The sequence below is a fragment of the Elephas maximus genome, chromosome 7, assembly GCF_024166365.1.
Source record: "Elephas maximus indicus isolate mEleMax1 chromosome 7, mEleMax1 primary haplotype, whole genome shotgun sequence".
NCBI classification, from domain to species: Eukaryota; Metazoa; Chordata; class Mammalia; order Proboscidea; family Elephantidae; genus Elephas; species Elephas maximus.
The window spans coordinates 126,801,179-126,821,500 of NC_064825.1; the positions used below are offsets into that span (position 1 = coordinate 126,801,179).

The 20,322-nt window shown below is 44.2% G+C and overlaps 1 protein-coding gene across 3 annotated transcripts in view; it reads right to left on the minus strand.

Moving 5' to 3' along the window:
• Positions 1 to 18,402, minus strand: part of LOC126080975 (phospholipase A and acyltransferase 3) — a 30,736-nt gene extending 12,334 nt beyond the window's left edge. Inside the window, exons 1-3 of one of the 3 annotated variants that reach the window (XM_049892300.1) lie at positions 18,312 to 18,402; positions 17,781 to 17,853; positions 4,806 to 4,908 (exon numbers count right to left, since the gene is read on the minus strand). In XM_049892300.1, coding sequence (XP_049748257.1) covers positions 4,806 to 4,908; positions 17,781 to 17,795 — 118 coding nt within the window. In that variant the 5' untranslated portion in view covers positions 17,796 to 17,853; positions 18,312 to 18,402. Of the gene's footprint in view, positions 1 to 4,805; positions 4,909 to 17,780; positions 17,854 to 18,045; positions 18,189 to 18,311 lie in introns of those variants that run through there. The other 2 variants (XM_049892303.1, XM_049892302.1) reach the window with 2 other exon arrangements.
• Between the last annotated feature and the right edge of the window lie 1,920 nt (positions 18,403 to 20,322).

The following is a 20,322-nucleotide window of genomic DNA, read 5'->3' on the forward strand; positions in this document are numbered from 1 at the left end:
TCTACATGTGAGAAGAAAGCCAACTGAGACTTTAGGGGAAGAGTGACATGTCACGCTTCACAGTTGTCCTTTTTTTTTTTTTTTTCATTTTTATTACACTTTAAGTGAAAGTTTACAAATCAAGTCAGTCTCTCATACAAAAATTTATGTACACCTTGCTATATACTCCTAGTTGCTCTCCCCCTAATGAGACAGTACACTCCTTCTCTCCACCCTGTATTTCCGTGTCAATTCAGCCAGCTTCTGTCCCTCTGCCTTCTCATCTCATCTCCAGGCAGGAGCTGCCCACATAGTCTCATGTGTCTACTTGAGCTCACTCCTCACCAGTATCATTTTCTATCTTATAGTCCAGTCCAATCCCTGTCTGAAGAGTTGGCTTTGGGAATCGTTCCTGTCTTGGCCTAACAGAAGGTCTGGGGACCATGACCTCTGGGGTCCTTCTAGTCTCAGTCAGACCATTAAGTCTGGTCTTTTTATGAGAATTTGAGGTGTGCATCCCACTGCTCTCCTGTTCTTTCAGGGATTCTCTGTTGTGTTCCCTGTCAGGGCAGTCTTCGGTTGTAGCTGAGCACCATCTAGTTCTTCTGGTCTCAGGCTGATGTAGTGTCTGGTTTATGTGGCCCTTTCTGTCTCTTGGGCTTATAATTACCTTGTGCCTTTGGTGTTCTTCACTCTCCTTTGCTCCAGGTAGGTTGAGACCAATTGATGCATCTTAGATGGCCACTTGCTAGCATTTAAGACCCCAGACACCACTCTCCAAGGTGGGATGCAGAATGTTTTCTTAATAGATTTTATTATGCCAATTGACTTAGATGTCCCCTGAAACCATGGTCCCCAAACCCCCATCCCTGCTACACTGGCCTTCAGAGCACTCAGTTTATTCAGGAAACTTCTTTGTTTTTGGTTTACTCCAGTTATGCTGACCTCTCCTGTATTGTGTGTTGTCTTTCCCTTCACCTAAATTAGTTTTTGTCTGCTATCTAATTAGTGAATATCCCTCTTCTTCCCTCCTTTCCTCCCTCCCTCCCCACTCTCGTAACCATCAAAGAATATTTTCTTCTCTGTTTAAACTATTTTCCGAGTTCTTATAATATTGGTCTCATACAATATTTGTCCTTTTGCAACTGACTAATTTCACTCAGCATAACGCCTTCCAGATTTCTCCATGTTATGAGATGTTTCACAGATTCATCATTGTTCTTTATCAATGAGTAATATTCCATTGTGTGAATATGCCATAATTTATTCATCCATTGATGAGCACCTTGGTTGCTTCCGTGTTTTTGCTGTTGTAAACACTGCTGCAATGAACATGGGTGTGCATATATCTGGTTGTGTAAAGGCTCTTATTTCTCTAGGATATATTCCAAGGAGTGGGATTGCTGGATCGTATGGTAGTTCTATTTCTAGCTTTTTAAGGAAACGCCAAATATTTCCAAAATGGTTGTTCCATTTTACATTGCCACCAGCAATGTATAAGTGTTCCCGTCTCTCCACAACCTCTCCAACATTTATTATTTTGTGTTTTTTGAATTAATGCCAGCTTTGTTGGAGTGAGATGAAATCTCATTGTAGTTTTGATTTGCACATCTCTAATAGCTAATGATCCTGAGCGTTTCCTCACGTATCTGTTAGCTACCTGAATGTCTTCTTCAGTAAAGTGCCTGTTCATACCCTTAGCCCATTTTTTCATTGGGTTATTTGTCTTTTTGTAGTTGAGTTTTTGCACTATCATGTAGATTTTAGAGATCAGACGCTGACCAGAAATGTCATAGCTAAAAACTTTTTCCCAGTCTGTAGGTAATCTTTTTACTCTTTTGGTGAGGTCTTTGGATGAGCACAGGTGTTTGATTTTTAGGAGCTCCCAGTTATCGAGTTTCTCTTCTGGTGTTTGTGCACTGTTAATAATGTATACACAGTATACACAGTTGGCTTTTTCATCACATGTAGATAGTAAATCAATACTGTAAATTGATTTACTACTCTAAAAATCGATTGATTTACACTTAAGAATGATCATGCTGGCTGCCCAGTAAGGAGGGACTGACCATGAGTAGGCAAGAGGCAGAGAGATGAGCTGGAGGCTGCAGCAGTCTCCAGGTAAGAGAAAATAGTAGCTTTCACCAGCAGAAATGGTGAGAAGGCAGGTCTGGGGTCTGTTTTGGAGGCAAAGCCTTTCCTAAAGGATTAGATATGGGGTGAGGAAAGGAAAAGAACTAAAGATGACTCCTATGTTTTTGGCCAGAGTAACTAGATGGTGTCATCTACTGAAATGCAGAAGACAGGGAAGGAGAAAAGAGTAGGTTTGGGTTAGATGACATCAGGCCTTTCATCTGGGGTATGTCAAGTTCAAGACATTAATTAGACACCCAAGGGGAAATCCCAAGTTGTCAAGAGGTTATAAGAGCTTGAAGCTGAGCAAGGAGGCCCAAGCTGAGGGTATGGGCTTAGGATACATCAGTAAATAGAAGGTTTTGGAAGCCTGGGACCCAATGAGGTCACCTGTGGAGAGTGAGACCTGAACCCCATTTAGGGGTGTGGGAGAAGGGGAAGACCCCTCACAGAAGATGAGAAAGGAAGGGCCCAATGAGGAAAGAAGATAGATACCAGATGAAGAGCAGAGAAAAAGGTCACTGATGTCAAATGCTACAGAGAAGTCAAGTGAGCTGTGGTCAGAAAAGCAACCTTTGTTTTCGGCAAGATGTGCAAGGTATTTTGGTAACCTTGATAAAAGCCACTCTAGTGGGGAGCAAAAAAGACAGCCTGGGTGGAGGGGACTGCAAAGAGAATAGTGTTATGAATTGAATTGTATCCCCCCAAAATATGTGTTGAATTCCTTGTCCTTGTACCTGTGGAGGTGATCCTGTTTGGAAATAGGGTTTTTCTTTTGTTATGTTAATGAGACCATACCAGTGTAGGGTGGATCCTAAACCTAATCACTTCTGAGTTATAAAAAGACCAGAATAGACACCAAACCAAAGACACAGAGACACGCATATGTGGGAGACAGGCACCATGTGAGGATCGTCAACAAGCCAAGGAACACCAAGGAACCAAGGATCACCTGGGGCTAGCAGCAAGGAAGGAATCAACATGGTCAAGACTCTGATTTGGACTTTTAACCTCCTGAACTGTGACAAAATAAATTCCTGTTCTTTAAAGCCACCCACTTGTGGCCTTTATGTTACATCAGCACCAGGAAGTTAAGACAAATGGGAGGTGAGAAGCCAGATACGGTGATGGTGGACAACGCTGTGATGAGATTTGCTCTAATGGGGGTTAGCTGGAGAAGGATGTGAGATCAAGAGGTGTGTGTGTTTGTTTTGTTGACAGAAGATCCTACAGATGTTCCTATGCCAATAGTAATGACCCGATAGAGAAGGAGAAGACAGTGATATAGAGAGGATAGGGTATCTGAGGAGAAAAATGTTTATAAAAGTGAAAGGAGCCAATTCAGGGCCCACAGGTAAGGGCTTGCTTTTTAGATAACAGCAGGGGCACTTTTTGCATTTTAACAGAAGAAATGCATTGCCCAATGCAATGTGTCTTTTGATTTCTTGACTGCTGCTTCCATGGGTATTGGTTGTGGATCCAAGTAAAATGAAATCCTTGACAATCTCAATCTTTGCCGGAGCCATTGGTTAACTGGGGGTGGAAGAGATGAGATCAACTCTGGTTACATCTGATATCTCTATAAAGTACGGTGTGAGGTTAAAAGTAAAAGGCGGGCAAAGATTTGTTCGAGAATTGTCCAAAACAGCTCTATTCACAGGAGCCAAAAACTGGAAACAATCCAATGCCATCAGCAGAAGAATGGGTGACAAATTGTGGTATATTCATGTGAGTGGAAAAGGCATCATAATGAAAAAGTAAGAACTTCTGCTACATACATCCATGCGGATGACACTCTCAGGAATGATGTTGAATGAAAGAAGCAGATACAAAAGAACAGACCGTGTGAGTCCTCTTACATGAAGCTCTAGAACAGGCAAAACTAATCTATGGTCAGAGAAGTTAGAATAGTGGTTACCTCTGGGGAGGGAAAACCCTGGCGGCGGAGTGGTTAAGAGCTACGGCTGCTAACCAAAAGGTCAGCAGTTTGAATCCACCAGGCACTCCTTGGAAACTCTACAGGGCAGTTCTGCTCTGTCCTGTAGGGTTGCTATGAGTCAGAATCGACTAGACAGCAATGGGTTTGGTTTGATTTGGGTTGGGGAGGGAGCGGGTTATTGAAGAGGCAGGCATGAGGGAGCCTTTTTGGGGCCCTGTATCTTGATCTGGGTGATCATTACAAGGATAGGTACATTTTTAGAAATTTACTGACGTACACCTTATTATACTTCTGCACTTTACAATATTTATGTTATACCTTAAGTAGAAATTTTAAGAAAATGGGAGAAAAATTCTCCAAGTTAAGTATTTTCAGCCTTATTTTACAGGCAAGGAAACCAAGTTTGGTAGGTAGAAACTGGATTCATAACCCAGTCTTTCTGCCCAAACACCTGTTGTGCCCTTTCCAGGGATTTTATGCCTAAGAATTGAACCTGTTTTATACAAAGTCATAATATATAAAACACAGAAAACCAGAGCTACCACACTGGACGCCCACCTCAGCCCCTCTACAGAAACCCTGAGGTTCCAAGGGGCAAAGTTAAAAACCACTGCCCTACAAAAAGCGAACACCTTTTAACATTCAGGAACCAACTGCCAGTTGGGGAACAAGGAGAACGTTAGGGTCACCTGCTACCACAGCTCCCCCATCTCCCTTTCCTCCCAGCTCCTGAGCCCAGCACACCAGCCCTTACTTGGGGGAGCCAGGTGGACCACATATCCATCGCCAACGTAGATGGCCCAGTGTCTGTAGAGAGGGCGGAAAATCTCAATCAGGTCTCCAGGCTGGGGCTCTGGCTGCAAAACCAAGAACAGGGCTGTTAGAGGCGGCAGGAGACTTTGGAAGCAGGGCGAGGAATTGATCAGGAAGGTGCAGCTCAGCAGCCCCCAGCTATCTGCTCCTCTGGACATATGTCCCGAGCACAGCCCTGCCAGTCCAGTGCTGGTCTGACTTCATAAGCCTGGGCCAAAGACCTGCAGGCACCATGGCCCTGCCCACCTGTCATTCCAAATTGCAAATTGCAACCTAAGGAGTTTCTTCATTAGCTGGAGCCTCTACTTTATTGTTACTGTTTCTAGGAATATTATTTATTGTACCCTTACTCCGAGCCAAGCACTCTGCGAAGTGTTTTATAGGCATTAACTCAATAAATCCACACAACCATCCTATGAGGTGGGTACTATTATGAACTCCATCTTATGGATGGGGAAATCCAGGCCCAGAGACTTGAAAGTTGCTTGTGAGTGACGTGGCCAGGATTCTACCCTAGGCCAGCTGATTCCCAGGCGTGGCATCTTGACCACCACCCCGACAAACACCACTGGGTATTTGACTAAAAGTTGCCAACCTGGGGTCCCTGCCAGGGGCTGCTGAATCAGGAGGGTGTCCCATGAACACTCTGCAACCTGGTTCAGGGCCTGGTTGAAAACTGGTTATCTGTCTCTGGCAATGACGTCCTGCTCCGCTGGTAATAAGAGGGTGTGAGCGAATACGTGAGACAGTGTGTCTGAGAAACTGAATGTGTGAGTGTGAGAGAGAGTGAATGTGGGAGGGTGTGTTGTGAGAGTGCACGTGTGAAAGCATGTGTGTGAGTGAGCACGTGAGAGGGTGTGTAATAAAGGTGTGCATGAGACAGCATGTGTATGTGTGTGTGTGAGCGTACATGTAAGAACATGCATGTGTGTGTGTGTGTGTGCGACAGTTGTGAGAGTTCACATGGGAAATCATGTGCGTAAGCAGGCATGTGAGGATGTGTGTATTAAGAGTGTGTGTGTGACAACACTGGGGAAGCCAGCACAACCTGTACAAGGCAAGGTCATGGAAGCTCCACAGACACATCCAAACTCCCTGAGGGACCAAATTACTGGACTGAGAGCTCTGGGAACCATGGTCTTGGGGAACATCTAGTTCAATTGGCATAACACAGTTTATAAAGAAAATGTTCTACATTGTACTTGGTGAATAGCATCTGGGGTCTTAAAAACCTGTGAGTGACCATCTAAGATACTCCACTGGTCTCACCCCTTTGGGAGCAAGGGAAAATGAAGAAAACTAAAGATACAAGGCAAAGATTAGTCCAAAGGACTAACGAACCACAACTACCACGGCCTCCACCAGACTCAGTGCAGCACAAGTAGATGTTGCCCAGCTCCCACCACTGACTGCTCTGACAGAGATCACAAGAGAGGGTCCCAGACAGAGCTGGAGAAAAACAGAGAACAAAATTCTAACTCACAAAAAAAGACCAGACTTACTGGCCCAACAGAGATGGGAGAAACCCTGTGAGTACAGCCCCCGGACACACTTTTAGCTCAGTAATGAAATCACTCCTGAGGCTCATCCTTCAGCCAAAGATTAGACAGGCCCATAAAACAAAACAAGACTAAATGGGCATCCCAGCCCAGGAGCAAGGACTAGAAGACAGGAGGGGACAGGAAAGCTAGTACGAGGGAACCCAAGATCAAGAACGGAGAGTGTTGACATGTTGTGGGGTTGGTATCCAATGTCATAAAACAATGTGTACCGTTTAATGAAAAGCTAGTTTGTTCTGTAAACCTTCATCCAAATAATTAAAAAAAAAAAAAAGCTTACAAAAGATATGTGTGGGTGAGCATGTGTATGTGAGTGTGAGAGTGTATGTGTAAGAACACGTGTGTGTGAAAGAGTCTGAGGCAGTTGTGGGAATGCACATGTGGAATCATGTGCGTGAGAGTGTAAAAAGCCATATTCAAAACGCTGCACAATGTATGATTCCATTTATCTGGCTTTTCAACATAGGCAAAATCACAGGACAGAAAATTGATCGGTGATTGCCAGGAGGTAGGGGCGAGGAGAATGGGTGACCCTGAGGGCTGTACAAAAACAGACAGAGGCCGCGTTTGGCCCACGGGACGTAGTTTTCATACTTCTAATTTTATAACATGATGTCTTGTGTTATCAATTTTGATTCAGCTGAGTTGGCTCCCTGTATCATTAAGAAGTTGTTTTCCTAGATGGATCATAGTGGCATCAGTTATTCAGATCCTTGGCTCGTGGCACGCTGTCCTCACTGGTCTCTGCATGACCCCCTCTAGTGTGTCTATTTATTTGTGGCCTTTTATTATCATTCTTTACTTTTCTCTCCCAATGGCAACCATCCTAACATGTCTAATGTGTGTCTTTTGATTTGTATAATGCCTTTATGTTGTTGTTGTTGCTTTTTAAAAATTACTTTTTGGGTTTGGTTCTTACAAGTATTGTTGGTTTGTATGCGGGCATCTTCAGTTTCTCTAAGTGGCACTATGTGACAGCGCTCACTCTGAGTTTTTCGCTCAACACTGTGTTTTAAATATCCATCCATGTTGCTCTGTAAACGTTGAGCCCTTGCTTCTAACCAGTGCATAGGGCTCCTTTTACTTCATTTTTAAAAAGAGGCTTTCTTGAAAGGTCTTTTTTTTTTTTTTTTAGCTTATGCGTATTTGGGAATCTGGGTCTTTTGCCCTTAGAAGGGGGATAACTTGGGTGAATTTTTTTTTAAAAATCACACTCTTTTCCTTCCAAACTGTAGATATCACTCCATTATTTTTAAAAAATTATTTTCTCTTTTTAAATTAAGGGATAATTTATGCCTTTTAATGTTGAGTTCTATGAGCTTTGACAAACACATACAACTGCAAAATCATCACCACAATCAAGATATAGAAGAGTATAGAAAGTTTAACACCCCCAGATTCTCCAAATGCCCCTTTGTGATCAATCCCTCTTCTCACCCCTACCTCCTGGCAATTACTGATCAGTTTTCTATCCTATGGTTTTTAAGCCTGCACTGATGAGTTTTCTGCCCTATGGTTTTGCCTATTCTGGAATGCCAGGTAAGTGGAATCATACATGATGTAGCTTTTTAAGGATGGCTTTTTTCACTTAGCATAGTCCATTTGCTGCTCCATTATCTTTTAGTGTTTAGCGTTATAAAGACTGGATTCCTTTGTAGTTAGCTGAATGTTTCTTTTTTTTTTTTCCTACGTCAACCATTACAATGTTTTTAATGTATATTTTTGGGCCGTTGTTATAAGTTGTTGTTGCATTTTACATTTTTAAATGGTTAGAAAAAATCCAAAGAAGAATACTATTTTGTGACACATGAAAATTATATGAAATTCAAATTTCAGGGTCCATAAAGTTTTATTGGAACACAACCATGCTCATTTTTTTTACATATTATCTACAGCTGCTTTTGCTGAACAACCATAACCCAAAAAAAAACAAACCTACTGCCATCAAGTCAATTTCAGCTCATAGTGACCCTATAGGACAGGGTAGAACTGCCCCATAGGGTTTCCAAGGAACGGCTGGTGGATTCGAACTGCTGACCTTTTGGTTAGCAGCCTGAGCTCTTAACCACTTCACCACCAGGGCTCCTGTACAACTCTAGGTCCTGCAAAACCTAAAATATTTACTGCCTGAGCCTCTACAGAAAAAGTTTACTGACCCCTGTTATAAAAGAACCCCGCTATAAACATCGACTCCTTGGCTGTCCTCACTCAACTCAGTCTGAATCCAGTTGTACGTGTTGTCAGAAACAACTTATGGGCCAGCGGTGCCCTTCCAGATCCAGGCATGAAGTGCCAGGAGGAGAGCGGCCCCCTCCAGGCAGGGCTCAGGTGGGATCTATGGCCAGCAAAGTCCCTGGTGCTCTCCTACGCACTGCACCCGCATGCTAAGAACAATGGCAAAGCTGAGATTCTGCAGCCACGAGATTTCAGAACAAAAACCCTTTATTCCCCTAACAAAAGCAGATTTACAGAGCTATGTAATAGCCATTTCCCTTAGCTAGCAAACTGAAGAGCCATTTCTGGCCTCTGAAATTCATACTGGAAAAACAACCCAAACGACCATCAATAAGAACTATTTGCACCACACAAGGACCCAAAGACCCTGAAGTTAATAGTAACATCTAGGTGGCGAGTAGTCAGATGTTTATTAAAAAATTCTTGCAACTTTGAATATCTGAAAACTCAAACTACGTTTGAAATTTCTATAAAATGGTAGGAAGAAGGCTATAAACTTAAACTTGACTACCAACCTACAAAGGAACCCTGGTGGCACGATGGTTATTTACTTAACCTGTAACTAACTGTAAATAAATTACCCTACATTTTAGACAGCCATTAGAGAGAACAAGGTGGGCTTACATGAACAAATATGGAAATAATTGAAAAAAGCAAGTTGAAAAACATTATTATTTCATTTTTGTTAAAAATAAATTTTTATAAATTTCTAAAATGTATTATACACTACTTATGATCTGAGGAAAATACACCACACTCTTGTATATGATGTATGGGGGCAGGGAAACTCCAGGGGCTTTCACATTTTATCTTATATTACTTTAGTGCTTGGATTTTTTTACAGGTATGAATTACTTTTATAATAAAAAAAATTTAAGTTTTTTAATGAGAAAAAAATTCCTCACATTGATAAACTCGCAGTTTTTTAATTGGAAAAGGTTATTATCTATCACCAAAACCTCTGGAAACCATCTCCTACCTGGAACCTATAAATAAGCCTGGGCCCTGGTGGCACAGTGGCTAAGAGCTATAGTGAGCTACAGCTACTAACCAAAATGTTGGCAGTTCAAATCTACCAGCCGCTCCTTGGAAGCTCTATGGAGCAGTTCTACTCTGTCCTCTAGGGTTGTTATGAATAGGAATCCACTTGATGACAACAGGTTTTAACAATGCTTAAAAATTTGTAACATTTAAATACAGTATATAAAACCGTAAGATAAACAGAAGAACAGTATCAATGGATATGTATCGGATTGTGGAACAAAGAAAGACACTCTAGGTATTTTCCAGCTTTTCTGCAACAACCATGTTTTAAGTTTATGGCCTTCTTCCCAACATTTTATTTAAAAATTTTTCCAAACACAGTTTGAAATTTCAAACATTCTAAATTGAAACTATTGTTTAATGAACATCTGAACACCCACCACCTAGATGTTATACTGCCGTTGCGGCAGGGCCCTGGGTAGTGCCATTAGTTTGCGCTTGACTACTAACCTAAAAAGGAGCCCTGGTGGAGTGTAAACTGTAAGACTACTTATGCCCATTAAACGCTCAGCTGCTAACCAGAAGGTAAGTGGTTCAAACCCATGAGCCGCTCTGTGGAAGAAAAGTCCTGGAGATCTGCTCCAGTAAAGACTGCACCCTTGGAAACCCTATGGGAGAGCTCTACCCTGTCCTATAGGGTCACTATGAGTTGAAATTGATTCGATGGCACACAACAGCTAACCTAAAGGATGGAAGTTCAAACCCACTCAGCAGTGCTGGGAAAAAAAAAGCTTGGTGAAGATTACAGCGAAGAAAACCGTATGGTGTAGTTCTACTCGGTAACACACGGGGGTCACCATGAGTCGGGACCAACTTGACCACAAGGGGTTTGGTTTGCCCTCACTTTATCACAAATCTGTCCATCCAACCATGCCTCTTATATGGTATTTTCAGGCTTTTTTTTTTTTTTTTTTTTTTTAAAGTGATCAAGGACCTGAGAGAGGCACTGGTCAAGCACCATGGGAGTCAAAGGCTATATAACCCCTGTCCACAGGGACTCCGCCCCGTTTAAGAGCCTCAGCTCTGGACACTGGACAGAACCAGGGATGAAAGTGAAAGCACTTTTAGAACAATTTCCAACCTAAGGGTTGAAATGAAGCAAAAAGAATGTTCAAGGCCATTCCAGAAGTATTCCAATCCACTCACGCTTGGCCCCAGTTGTCTCATCAGATTTTTTTGTGTTTTGTTTTTTTAATAAAATATTTTAGGCAAAAAAAAAATATATATATATATATATATATACAGAAAGTAAGACAATAAATGTGACTGCTTTGTTTTTAAATCAAAATGGATTTAATTTTTTAGAAACAACATCCTGGTTATACCGTTGGGACACCAGAGCCAGACAACCTAGGTTCAAATCCTGGTTCTGCTACTTATGAGATATGTAACCTTGGATAAGTTACCCAACTTCCCCTGGCATCAGTTTCTTCATCTGTAAAATGGGCATAATTATAGCACCTGAGTCATGGGGTCATCCTGAGGATCAAATGAGTTAATACATATAAAACCTTCAGCAAACAGGGTCTGGCACATAGGAAGCATTCAGGAAATGGCAGTCACTGTTTGTGTGGGTGTTATTTCTAGTTTTCACTTGAAAAGGTTGCAGGCAGCTCTGAGACTAGCTGGAAACACTCAGAAGGTTGTGAAACAAAAACTAGAAGCATGTTTTCTGTGTTCCCCAAAATCATGTGATAAGTGTGGAAATTCCTAACCTTTCCCCCTTCGCTTCTGACACTCTGGGAAAAATGTCCAGATGCTTGTTATAAGTGGCAAGGCTGAAGTGCAGGGTAGGTACTAAAACGGAATTTCCCAGCAGGAAGACGGGAGCTTCACGGTCCAGGTTTTAGAAAGAAAAGAAACCCGTGTGGAGCAGTGTCAACTCTGTACATCTAAGGCTGTGTCCCCAGAAGAGGAGTCTGCTGGGGTCTCGCCCATCCTCTCTCCCTCTCCCAGGGCATTTGGTGGCAGCCCCTCTGTACTCAATTGCTGTGTGACCTTCCGGATCTTGTCTTCTAAAATCAGTCTATTAAGCCCCATTCTACAGGGTTTGTGTGAGGAATAAATGAGATAACAAGGGTGGAAAGGAGTAAAAACTGTAAAACTACCCATGCCTGTGAGAAGGTTAAGACCCTCTGTCAAGGCCAGGTGGGTGCCAGAGAGGATAAGGAGGAGGCCAGGCTGCTCAGGCCCAGAGAAAAGGTGGAGGAGGAGCTGGGATGACACATCACCTCTTTGCTTGTCAGGGCCCTGAGCTGTGCCCTCCCCATCTGACCCTAGCCCAGACTGTAGGGAAGAGACAGGCGCAGCTGGCCTGCCCTCAGCAGTCCAAAAGGCAAAAGCATCTTGGAAAACAGAGGCAAAAAAGTCACCCACCCTCCAGATTTCCTCTTGAACTCCAGGCCCCTGGCCTATTCTACTCAGCAGCCTTTACCCCACATGAATCAGTACTGCCCTCTGACTCCCCTGGGAATAACAACCATCACCACAGGGCACTGCTCAGGGGTTTGCACATGTTACCTTGAATCCTTACAGCCGCCTCATTTTACAGACCAGGAAACTTGGCTCAGATGAGAAGTAACCTGCCCAAGGTCTCAGAGCTCCTAAGAAGCAGCACCCAGGTTCCACCAGTCTGCCTGCATCCAAAGGCCGAGTTCTTTACACTACACCAAGCAATTCACACTAAGGTACTGATGTCTGATAATGACCTACCCTGGCCATTGTTTCTCTGCATCGCTGTGCTCTAGGCCTGAAATGTCCTTCACTGTTCACCTGGCAAACTCCTACTCAACCCTGCTCAATGTCTCCACCTCCTCCACGCCTCTCTTGCTGGCCCAGCAGAGCAAGTGGCTGCTGCCTCTGCTTACCCAGTCCCAGTATTGCTGAGCTAAGCCAGTGGGAAGGAATGCTCAGTTTCCACACCCAGCTAGCCAGCCAGCTAGGCTTAAGCAGCATGCTAAGGGCCAGGACTGTGCCTAATTCACCAGCATCCAACGTGGTGCATACAACATTCCAGAGGAGGCTTGTGACCTTGAGGGACATGCTGCTTCCTCCTCCAGCCCCTCACAGTCCGGGAAACCTTGAAGCCCAGATTGCTGTTTGAGAGTATCTTCTTCTCTCTCTATCTCTTTGCACCTTAACTAGCTCGGCAGAGATCCATCAGAATTTTCACCAAACTAAGAGGATCATAAAGAAGTCAGGGGCTGTGGGGGCCATGGTCTCAGGGAACATCTAGTTCAATTGGCATAACATAGTTTATAAAGAAAATGTTCTACATTCTACTTGGTGAGTAGTGTCTGGGGTTTTAAAAGCCTGTGAGTGGCCATCTAAGATATGCCACTGGTCTCACCCCTTCTGGAGCAAGGAAGAATGAAGAAAACTAAACATACAAGGAAAAGATTAGTCCAAAGGACTAATGGACCACAACTACCACGGCCTCCACCAGACTGAGTCCAGTACAACTAGACGGTGCCTAGATACCACCACTGACTGTTCTGACAGGGATCACAGTGGAGGGTCCCAAACAGAGCTGGAGAAAAATGTAGAAAAAAATTCCAACTCAAAAAAAAGACCAGACTTACTGACCTGACAGAGACTGGAGAAACCCCAAGAGTATGGCCTCTGGACACCCTTTTAGCTCAGTAATGAAGTCACTCCTGAGGTTCACCCTTCATCTAAAGATTAGACAGGCCCATTAAAAAAAAAAAAAAAAGAGAGAGAGAGAGACTAAAGGGGCACACCACCCCAGGTGCAAGAGCTAGAAGGCAGGAGGGGACGGGGAAGCTGGTAATAGGGAACCCAAGGTTGAGAAGGGAAGAGTGTTGACACGTCGTGGGGTTGGTAACCAATGTCATAAAACAGTATGTGTGCTAAATATTTAACGAGAAGTTAGTTTGATCTATAAACCTTCATCTAAAGTACAATTAAAAAAAAAATCCTTTAGCTACGGCCTCGTTTGTACAACGCACTGCAATTACCCAACTGTTACAGGGCCTGTAGCCCTGTTCCAGATGTACTGGGTGTGGTGTTCAAAACAATAATTAAAGAGCTCTAAGAGAACAAGGGATACTCACGGTTTAAAATCAAGAAACGTGTGCATCAGGGTTGTATGCTTTCACCATACTTATTCAGTCTGTATGCATAGCAAATAATCTGAGAAACTGGACTATAGGAAGAATGAGGCATCAGCATTGGAAGAAGACTCATTAACAACCTACAATATGCAGATGACACAACCTTGATGAAAGTGAAGAGGACTTGAAGCACTTATTGATGAAGATCAAAGACTACGGCCTTCAGTATGGATTACACTTTAACATAAAGAAAACAAAAATCCTCACAACTGGACCAATAAGCAACATCATGATAAACAGAGACAATAATGAAGCTGTCAAGGATATCATTTTACTTGGATCCACAATCAACGCCCATGGAAGCAGCAGCCAAGAAATCAAAAAACATATTGCATTCAGCCAATCTACTGCAAAAGACCTCTTTAAAAGCAAAGATGTCACTTTGAGGACTAAGGTGCACTTGACCCAAGCCATGGTATTTTCAGTCACCTCATATGCACGCAAAAGCTGGACAATGAATAAGGAAGACCGTAGAAGAACTGATGCATTTGAATCATGGTGTTGATGAAGAATACTGGACGTACCATGGACTGCTTTTTGGTGGTGGTGCCAGAAGAACAAACAAATCTGTCTTAGAAGTACAGCCAGAATGCTCCTTAGAAGAGAGAATGGCGAAACTTCATCTCACATATTTTGGAGATGTTATCAGGAGGGACTGGTCCCTGGAGAAGGACATCATGCTTGGTAAAGTAGAGGGTCAGTGAAAAAGAGGAAAACTCTCAATGACATGGATTTACATAGTGGCTACAATGAAGGGCTCTAACACAGTAACAGTTGTGAGAATGGCACAGGACCGGCCATTGCTTCCTTCTGTTGTGCATAGAGTTGCTATGCGTAGGAACTGATTCGATGGCACCTAACAACAACAACATCTCAGGCTTACAACTCGATTAATTAAAAAATACAACATGGATAAACCTTGAAATCATTATGCTAAAGTGAACAAGCCAGACACAAAAGGACAAATATTATATGATCTTACTTAAAATATCTAGAAGAGGTAAATGCATAGAGACAAAAGGCTGTTAGTGGTTTCCAGAGGCTGGAGGTGGGGGAGAATGGGGAATTACTGCTTAAAAGGTACCGAGTTTCTGTCTGGGGCGATGAGAAACTTCTTGAAATAAATAGTGGTGATGGTTGCACAAAAAAAAAAAAGGAAGCCTAGAGCCAGAGGGCAGGGGAAGGTCCTGCAATTTCCTTGCATTATGTGGTCTCAGTTTCACTTTGGGTTTCATTTTTTCAACAGCAGCTGCTCAGATGTCACAGATTCCAGGATGGGATGGGGCAGAGGAGGGAAGACAAAGGTTTCTGACCCACTTACTCTTGCACACTTGCAGCTTAACGAGGAGAGAAATGATTAGTGCTGGCACTAACTGGAAGGCATCACAAACTGAACTAAAGGGCCCAGGGAAATCTGGGCACATACGATAGACTCGAAGTCTCTTCCACCCCAGGGGGGGCTCTGCGAAACTGCTTCAACAACAACTACTAACATTACTTCACCCCTAAAAGCAAGGCCCACCACACGTCTGTCAGTTTGTGGTAATGTAGTGGCTTGCACGTTGATATGATGCTGGAACCTATACCACCGGTATTTCAAGTTTCAGCAGGGTCACCCATGGTGGGCAGGTTTCAGTAGGGCTTTCAGACTAAGACTAGGAAGAAAGGCCCAGAGATCTACTTCCGAAAAGTAGCCAGTGAAAACCTTATTGATTATAACAGAACGTTGTCTGATACAATGCTGGAAGGTGAGCCCCCCTAGATGAGGAGTCACTCAAAATGCACAGGGGCTGCAACAATGGGCTGCATATCAACGATCATGAAGATGGCACAGGACCAGGCAACATTTCATTCTGTTGTAAAGGTCACCGTAAGTCAGAGCGGACTCCACCGCAGCAGCAACAAAAGCAAGGCAGTGAAACACCCAGCGTGGGACAGCGGGAGCTGCCCACCCAGAACCCGGTGCAACCCAGTGCCGTCGAGTCAACTCCGACTCCAGAGTGCAGGCAAAAAAGGGGTAGCTTGTCTGTAGAGAATTTAAAAACAATGAAACAAAAACTCAGTCTGCTTTTGATTATTATCATGTGCTCACAAATTCAAACATCGTCAATGATGAAATACTACTCCTAAAAAGATAGCATATTGGTCTAAATTCTAACTAACGGCTGCAGCTGCTTTTAAGATTGAATAATTTATATGTGAGGCTCAAATGAGCACGTTTTTATTTCTTATTCTTTAATAAACTCTGCCTTCTACATGGAAGTTAATCCGAGAACACGCAGTTAGTTACACAGTTACCCTCTAACTCACACAGACTCATTAAGTTCCTGATGGTTCCCAAGGGTTTGAGCTAACATTGGGCAGAGTTTGTGTCTCCAATCCTTGTGGTACTACATTTTCTGTGTTTAAACAGAAGACCAAGGTTGCCAGTCTTAAGAGTAGCAGAAAGAAAAAAATTAAAAGAGCAATATTTAAAAGGCTGGGTCATTTTCACCAAAAACTAGACATTCATTCTAAGGCAATGGATTAAATGAATGTCGTTTAATTTTCTCTGATATTTGCAGGAGGAGACAAACTTTGGGAATTTTATCAAATAAGGTAGAAATTTTTCAAATGAACAGATATTTAAAAGCCACTAGAACTGATTTTCTTAAAAAAGAGAGACTGGCAGAATTGTAATTTCTGGCATTTATCATGGGGCGGGATTTTTATGCATCTCTGCCAAGGTTTAAGGCTTTTCCAACTATTTGAATATTTGTTGTTTCATGTGAAAGAACTTTTTAAAATTAAAACTAATAAAAAGTATCTCCATCAACTGTAAGCTAAATCGACAAATCTAGCTCTATTGAATACTGGACATGAATAAGCAAAAAAGATCAATTTTGACAAAGACTGACAATTTTTCAGAAGATTCAGAAACAAACTATAATGTTATTCTTCATTACTGCAATCAACCTATATACAGAAATAAGTTTTTTCCCTTTTTTTCAAAAATACATTAAGGCAATTAAAACCTATTAATGCATTCCCTTTTATTCTGTTTTCGTACAGTATATTTTCTTTTTCATTTTTTATTGCTTTACTGGCATGATTGCATACATGAAGTTCAATAAAAGGAAAAGTTTATACCGGAAATAAAGTTATCTGAGAGAGGAAAGGAGTATTTTTAAATGACCACTCGTCCCAGTGTCAAATATACAGGTATGCCCAGATGCCAAGCTTGGTGCTAAGCGCTTTACAGAGATTGAAACAATAATAGTGAATTATGGGTGCTCACTTAATACGAACGCCAGGCACTGTTCTGAGCGCTTCCTAGGTATTAAATCGTAGAATCTGCATACAATGGACTTGAAAGTTATCAAAGTTCCACAGCTAGGGCTTGCCGAGTGGGGATACACTCCCAGGTGGGTCTAGCTCAAAAGCCCCTGCTCTGAACCTCTCTGCCGCTGGTCTTGCTAGGTGGAAGAGGAGCATCTGCTAAATCCGAGTTATAATTTCTGAACCACGTTACAGGTTGGAAAAAGGAAAAGAGAGAGCTGGAAACTTACTGGCTGACCCTGGTCACAGGTGAGTCAGCTGAGACCAGAAGAAGCCTCTGTGGTCAGGTCGAGCCCCAGACACCCAGCCGCCCGGAGCCCGCCCAGGTGTTCTGCTTCGACTCAGGAAGGCAGCACCTGACCCTTGGGGAGAGGCCTCACCCCTGCCCGCCCTCCTGCTCCTGAGGGTCCTGCCTTCTGCTGAGCTGTGCCAGGTAAGGGAGGGCAACAAACAGGCCCACGCAGGCGCACTGAGGAAACAACGCCCTCAAGTGGCCCTGACCCACATCTGACACCTGATGCCCGGCAAATGATGGCACTGTGGTCCCACACCCTCCAGGATCCTCTCTTAAGTACTAACTCAGGCTCCACCCTGAAAACACGGTCCCCACCCTGACCCCACACTTACAATGAGCGCGCGCATCTTTCCTGAGAGGACTTTCGATCTCGAGCTGGGTTCTCTTGATCAGCTGCGTAAGTGCCTGAGGCAGAGGGAACAAGGATTCATTGAGTCACCAACAGAAAACATCGTCCGCAAGACCCCGGGAAGGGCGGCTGCAGACGGGGAAGCCGTGCGAGGTTGTCTCTGGCCCCTCCAAAAAGGGCCAGCCACCTGACGCCCTTAGGGGTTCTCGCCGACCCCCTCCCTGCCGCGCATTTGCCGGTGGACGAACCAGGGGACTCCTCGAAGGGGCAGGGGGTTCGCGTGATACCCGAGAGGAGGGCGCAACCGCAGGAGCGCGGCGGGTGTCTGCCGACCTCAGCTCTATCAGGAGCCGACGAGGCGGCGCGACTCGTCCCTCCTCCCTGCCGGGTGCGCGCCCGGCTTTTCCTCCGCCACACCCAACCTCTCCATCGCCCTGCGCGACCCCGGCGCCACACCCAACCTCTGCGTCGCCCGCGCGGCCCCGGGGGCGGGGCAGACACCCAAGCACCTCACCTTCCCAAAGTTGCCGAGTGAACTGCTCGCCCCACTTGCGGGCTTGGGAGCCTGTGCGGCGCCACAGCAAAGGAAACGGCTTTAATGGCCGCAGGCCCGGCCTTGGCTGGCGTGAGGTCACTCGGCCCCTCCCCGCAGAGCTCCCTGCCAGGGCAACGGGGACAGCCTGCTCCAGCCTCTGGGTACAGACAGGCCAGCATGCCCCGCCTCCCTGCTCACCCTGGAGGCTCTCCCCATGCCCCCCCCCACGCCCTCCCCCGCCTCGCTACGTCCCCTGTAGCTCAGCTCCTGGGAAGCTTCTCCGCACCTTCTTCTTTTACACTGGGCTCTGTTTGCACCCATACTGTCAAGCACAAGTCCTATTGATCTCTGTACATGCATCACACTGGAGTATAATGGTCCGTTTACTGTCTCTTCCATTCCAGAGTGGGCTCTTTCAGGGAAGAGACTGGGTCTTTAGCAATCGGATATCCCCAGAACCTTGCACAAAATCTGGCACACCCTAGGAATTCCATGAATGAATGATTGAGTGAATGAATGAATGACCAAACACAGGCCTCCCTCCCCACTGGGCTATGCCTCCCCAAGAATCAGCTCTTATTCACCTCCATATTTTGACCATGCCAGAGCCAGACTGCTTGGGCCAAATCCTGGCCCAGCACTGCCACTTACTAACTATATGGCCCAGGGCACATTTCCCTCTCTGAGCCTTAGTTTGTTCATCTGTAAAATGGGGTGATGATATTTATAAGAATGCATCCCTCAAATGAAGAGCAGTGAATGAGCTGATGCTTATAAAGTCCTGAACCCAATGCCTGGCATGTGGTAAATACTCTGAGGACCTGTCTGCTGTTATTAGTAACATGAGAAATGGCACGTGCTCATAAACATCACATGGTATTCACCAGCTTCCCTGCAAGGAGGGTCAGAGGCAATATAAATGCCAGAGCTTGTGTGCATTATTACTCTCTGGAAAAATTGTTGAGTATATTAAGCAAATGAAGCAATCCAAAACCAAGATGAAGTAGAGGAAACCAGGCTGACTTCTACTCCTCCTTACACTGTGTTTCCAGAGTTGCCCGGTATTACCACCTCCTTTTTCTTTTTCCTATTGCTCTTCCAGGAAAAAAAAAAAAGCAAATTGCAGAGGAGGGGCCAAGGGTATATATTTTTACCTTTCACAGGGCTCTCAAAAAGAGCTCTATGGGAAAGACCCCAGGACTTACTGAGAAAGGACCATACGATGCTGGCATTGTCCTTAACCCCCATATCCATTCCATCACCATTGTACAGGTGAACGGCCATGCAGGGATCAAACCCGTATCTCAGTCCAAAGCCTCGTCTTTTCCATATGCCATAGCTTCAGAGCCCCATTCTTCTTCATGTGACACGGGGACAACGGGGGTATTAATTGGTAACTATGTACAATCTCTCTTTATTCTCTTCCTTCTAAAGACCATGAATCCTCTAAGAAATCCATTGTTTTGCTGAGTGTTTGAGGAAGGAATATCTGAGCAAATGGGAGAAAGAAGGCTAAATTGCTGGGCAGACCTAAGAGACCCTGTGGGGAAACTGAGTGGGTGGAATGGGTTCTGAGGAAAAGCAAGGCCAGGGCAGAGGGAAAGAGGGAGAGGTTGTTATGCGATGCAGTGTTTCCACACAAGGAGCAGAATCCATGAAACGTGTAGCCATAAGGGTTTCCGTTGCTTAACACCAACTCTCAAAATACAAGAGCTCCTCGGAGGAAAAGTGCTCTATCAGCCAACCACACACAGTCAAGAACTCCACAGGCTTTTTACATGTGTCCAGCCACTCTGGCGAAGCTTTGTGAATATGCAAGTTTTGACAGATTGCTCTCAGCAGAAAAATCAGGCGTTTATGAAAGATAAAGTATAACTTCCTCATCAGCTGCCCATCTCTGAAACCCCTCAAGACTCCTTACTGAAGAGAACAAATCCCTACTGAGACCCTGAAGAGTTTCTACTACATAAATGTTTAGTGCAACCATCTC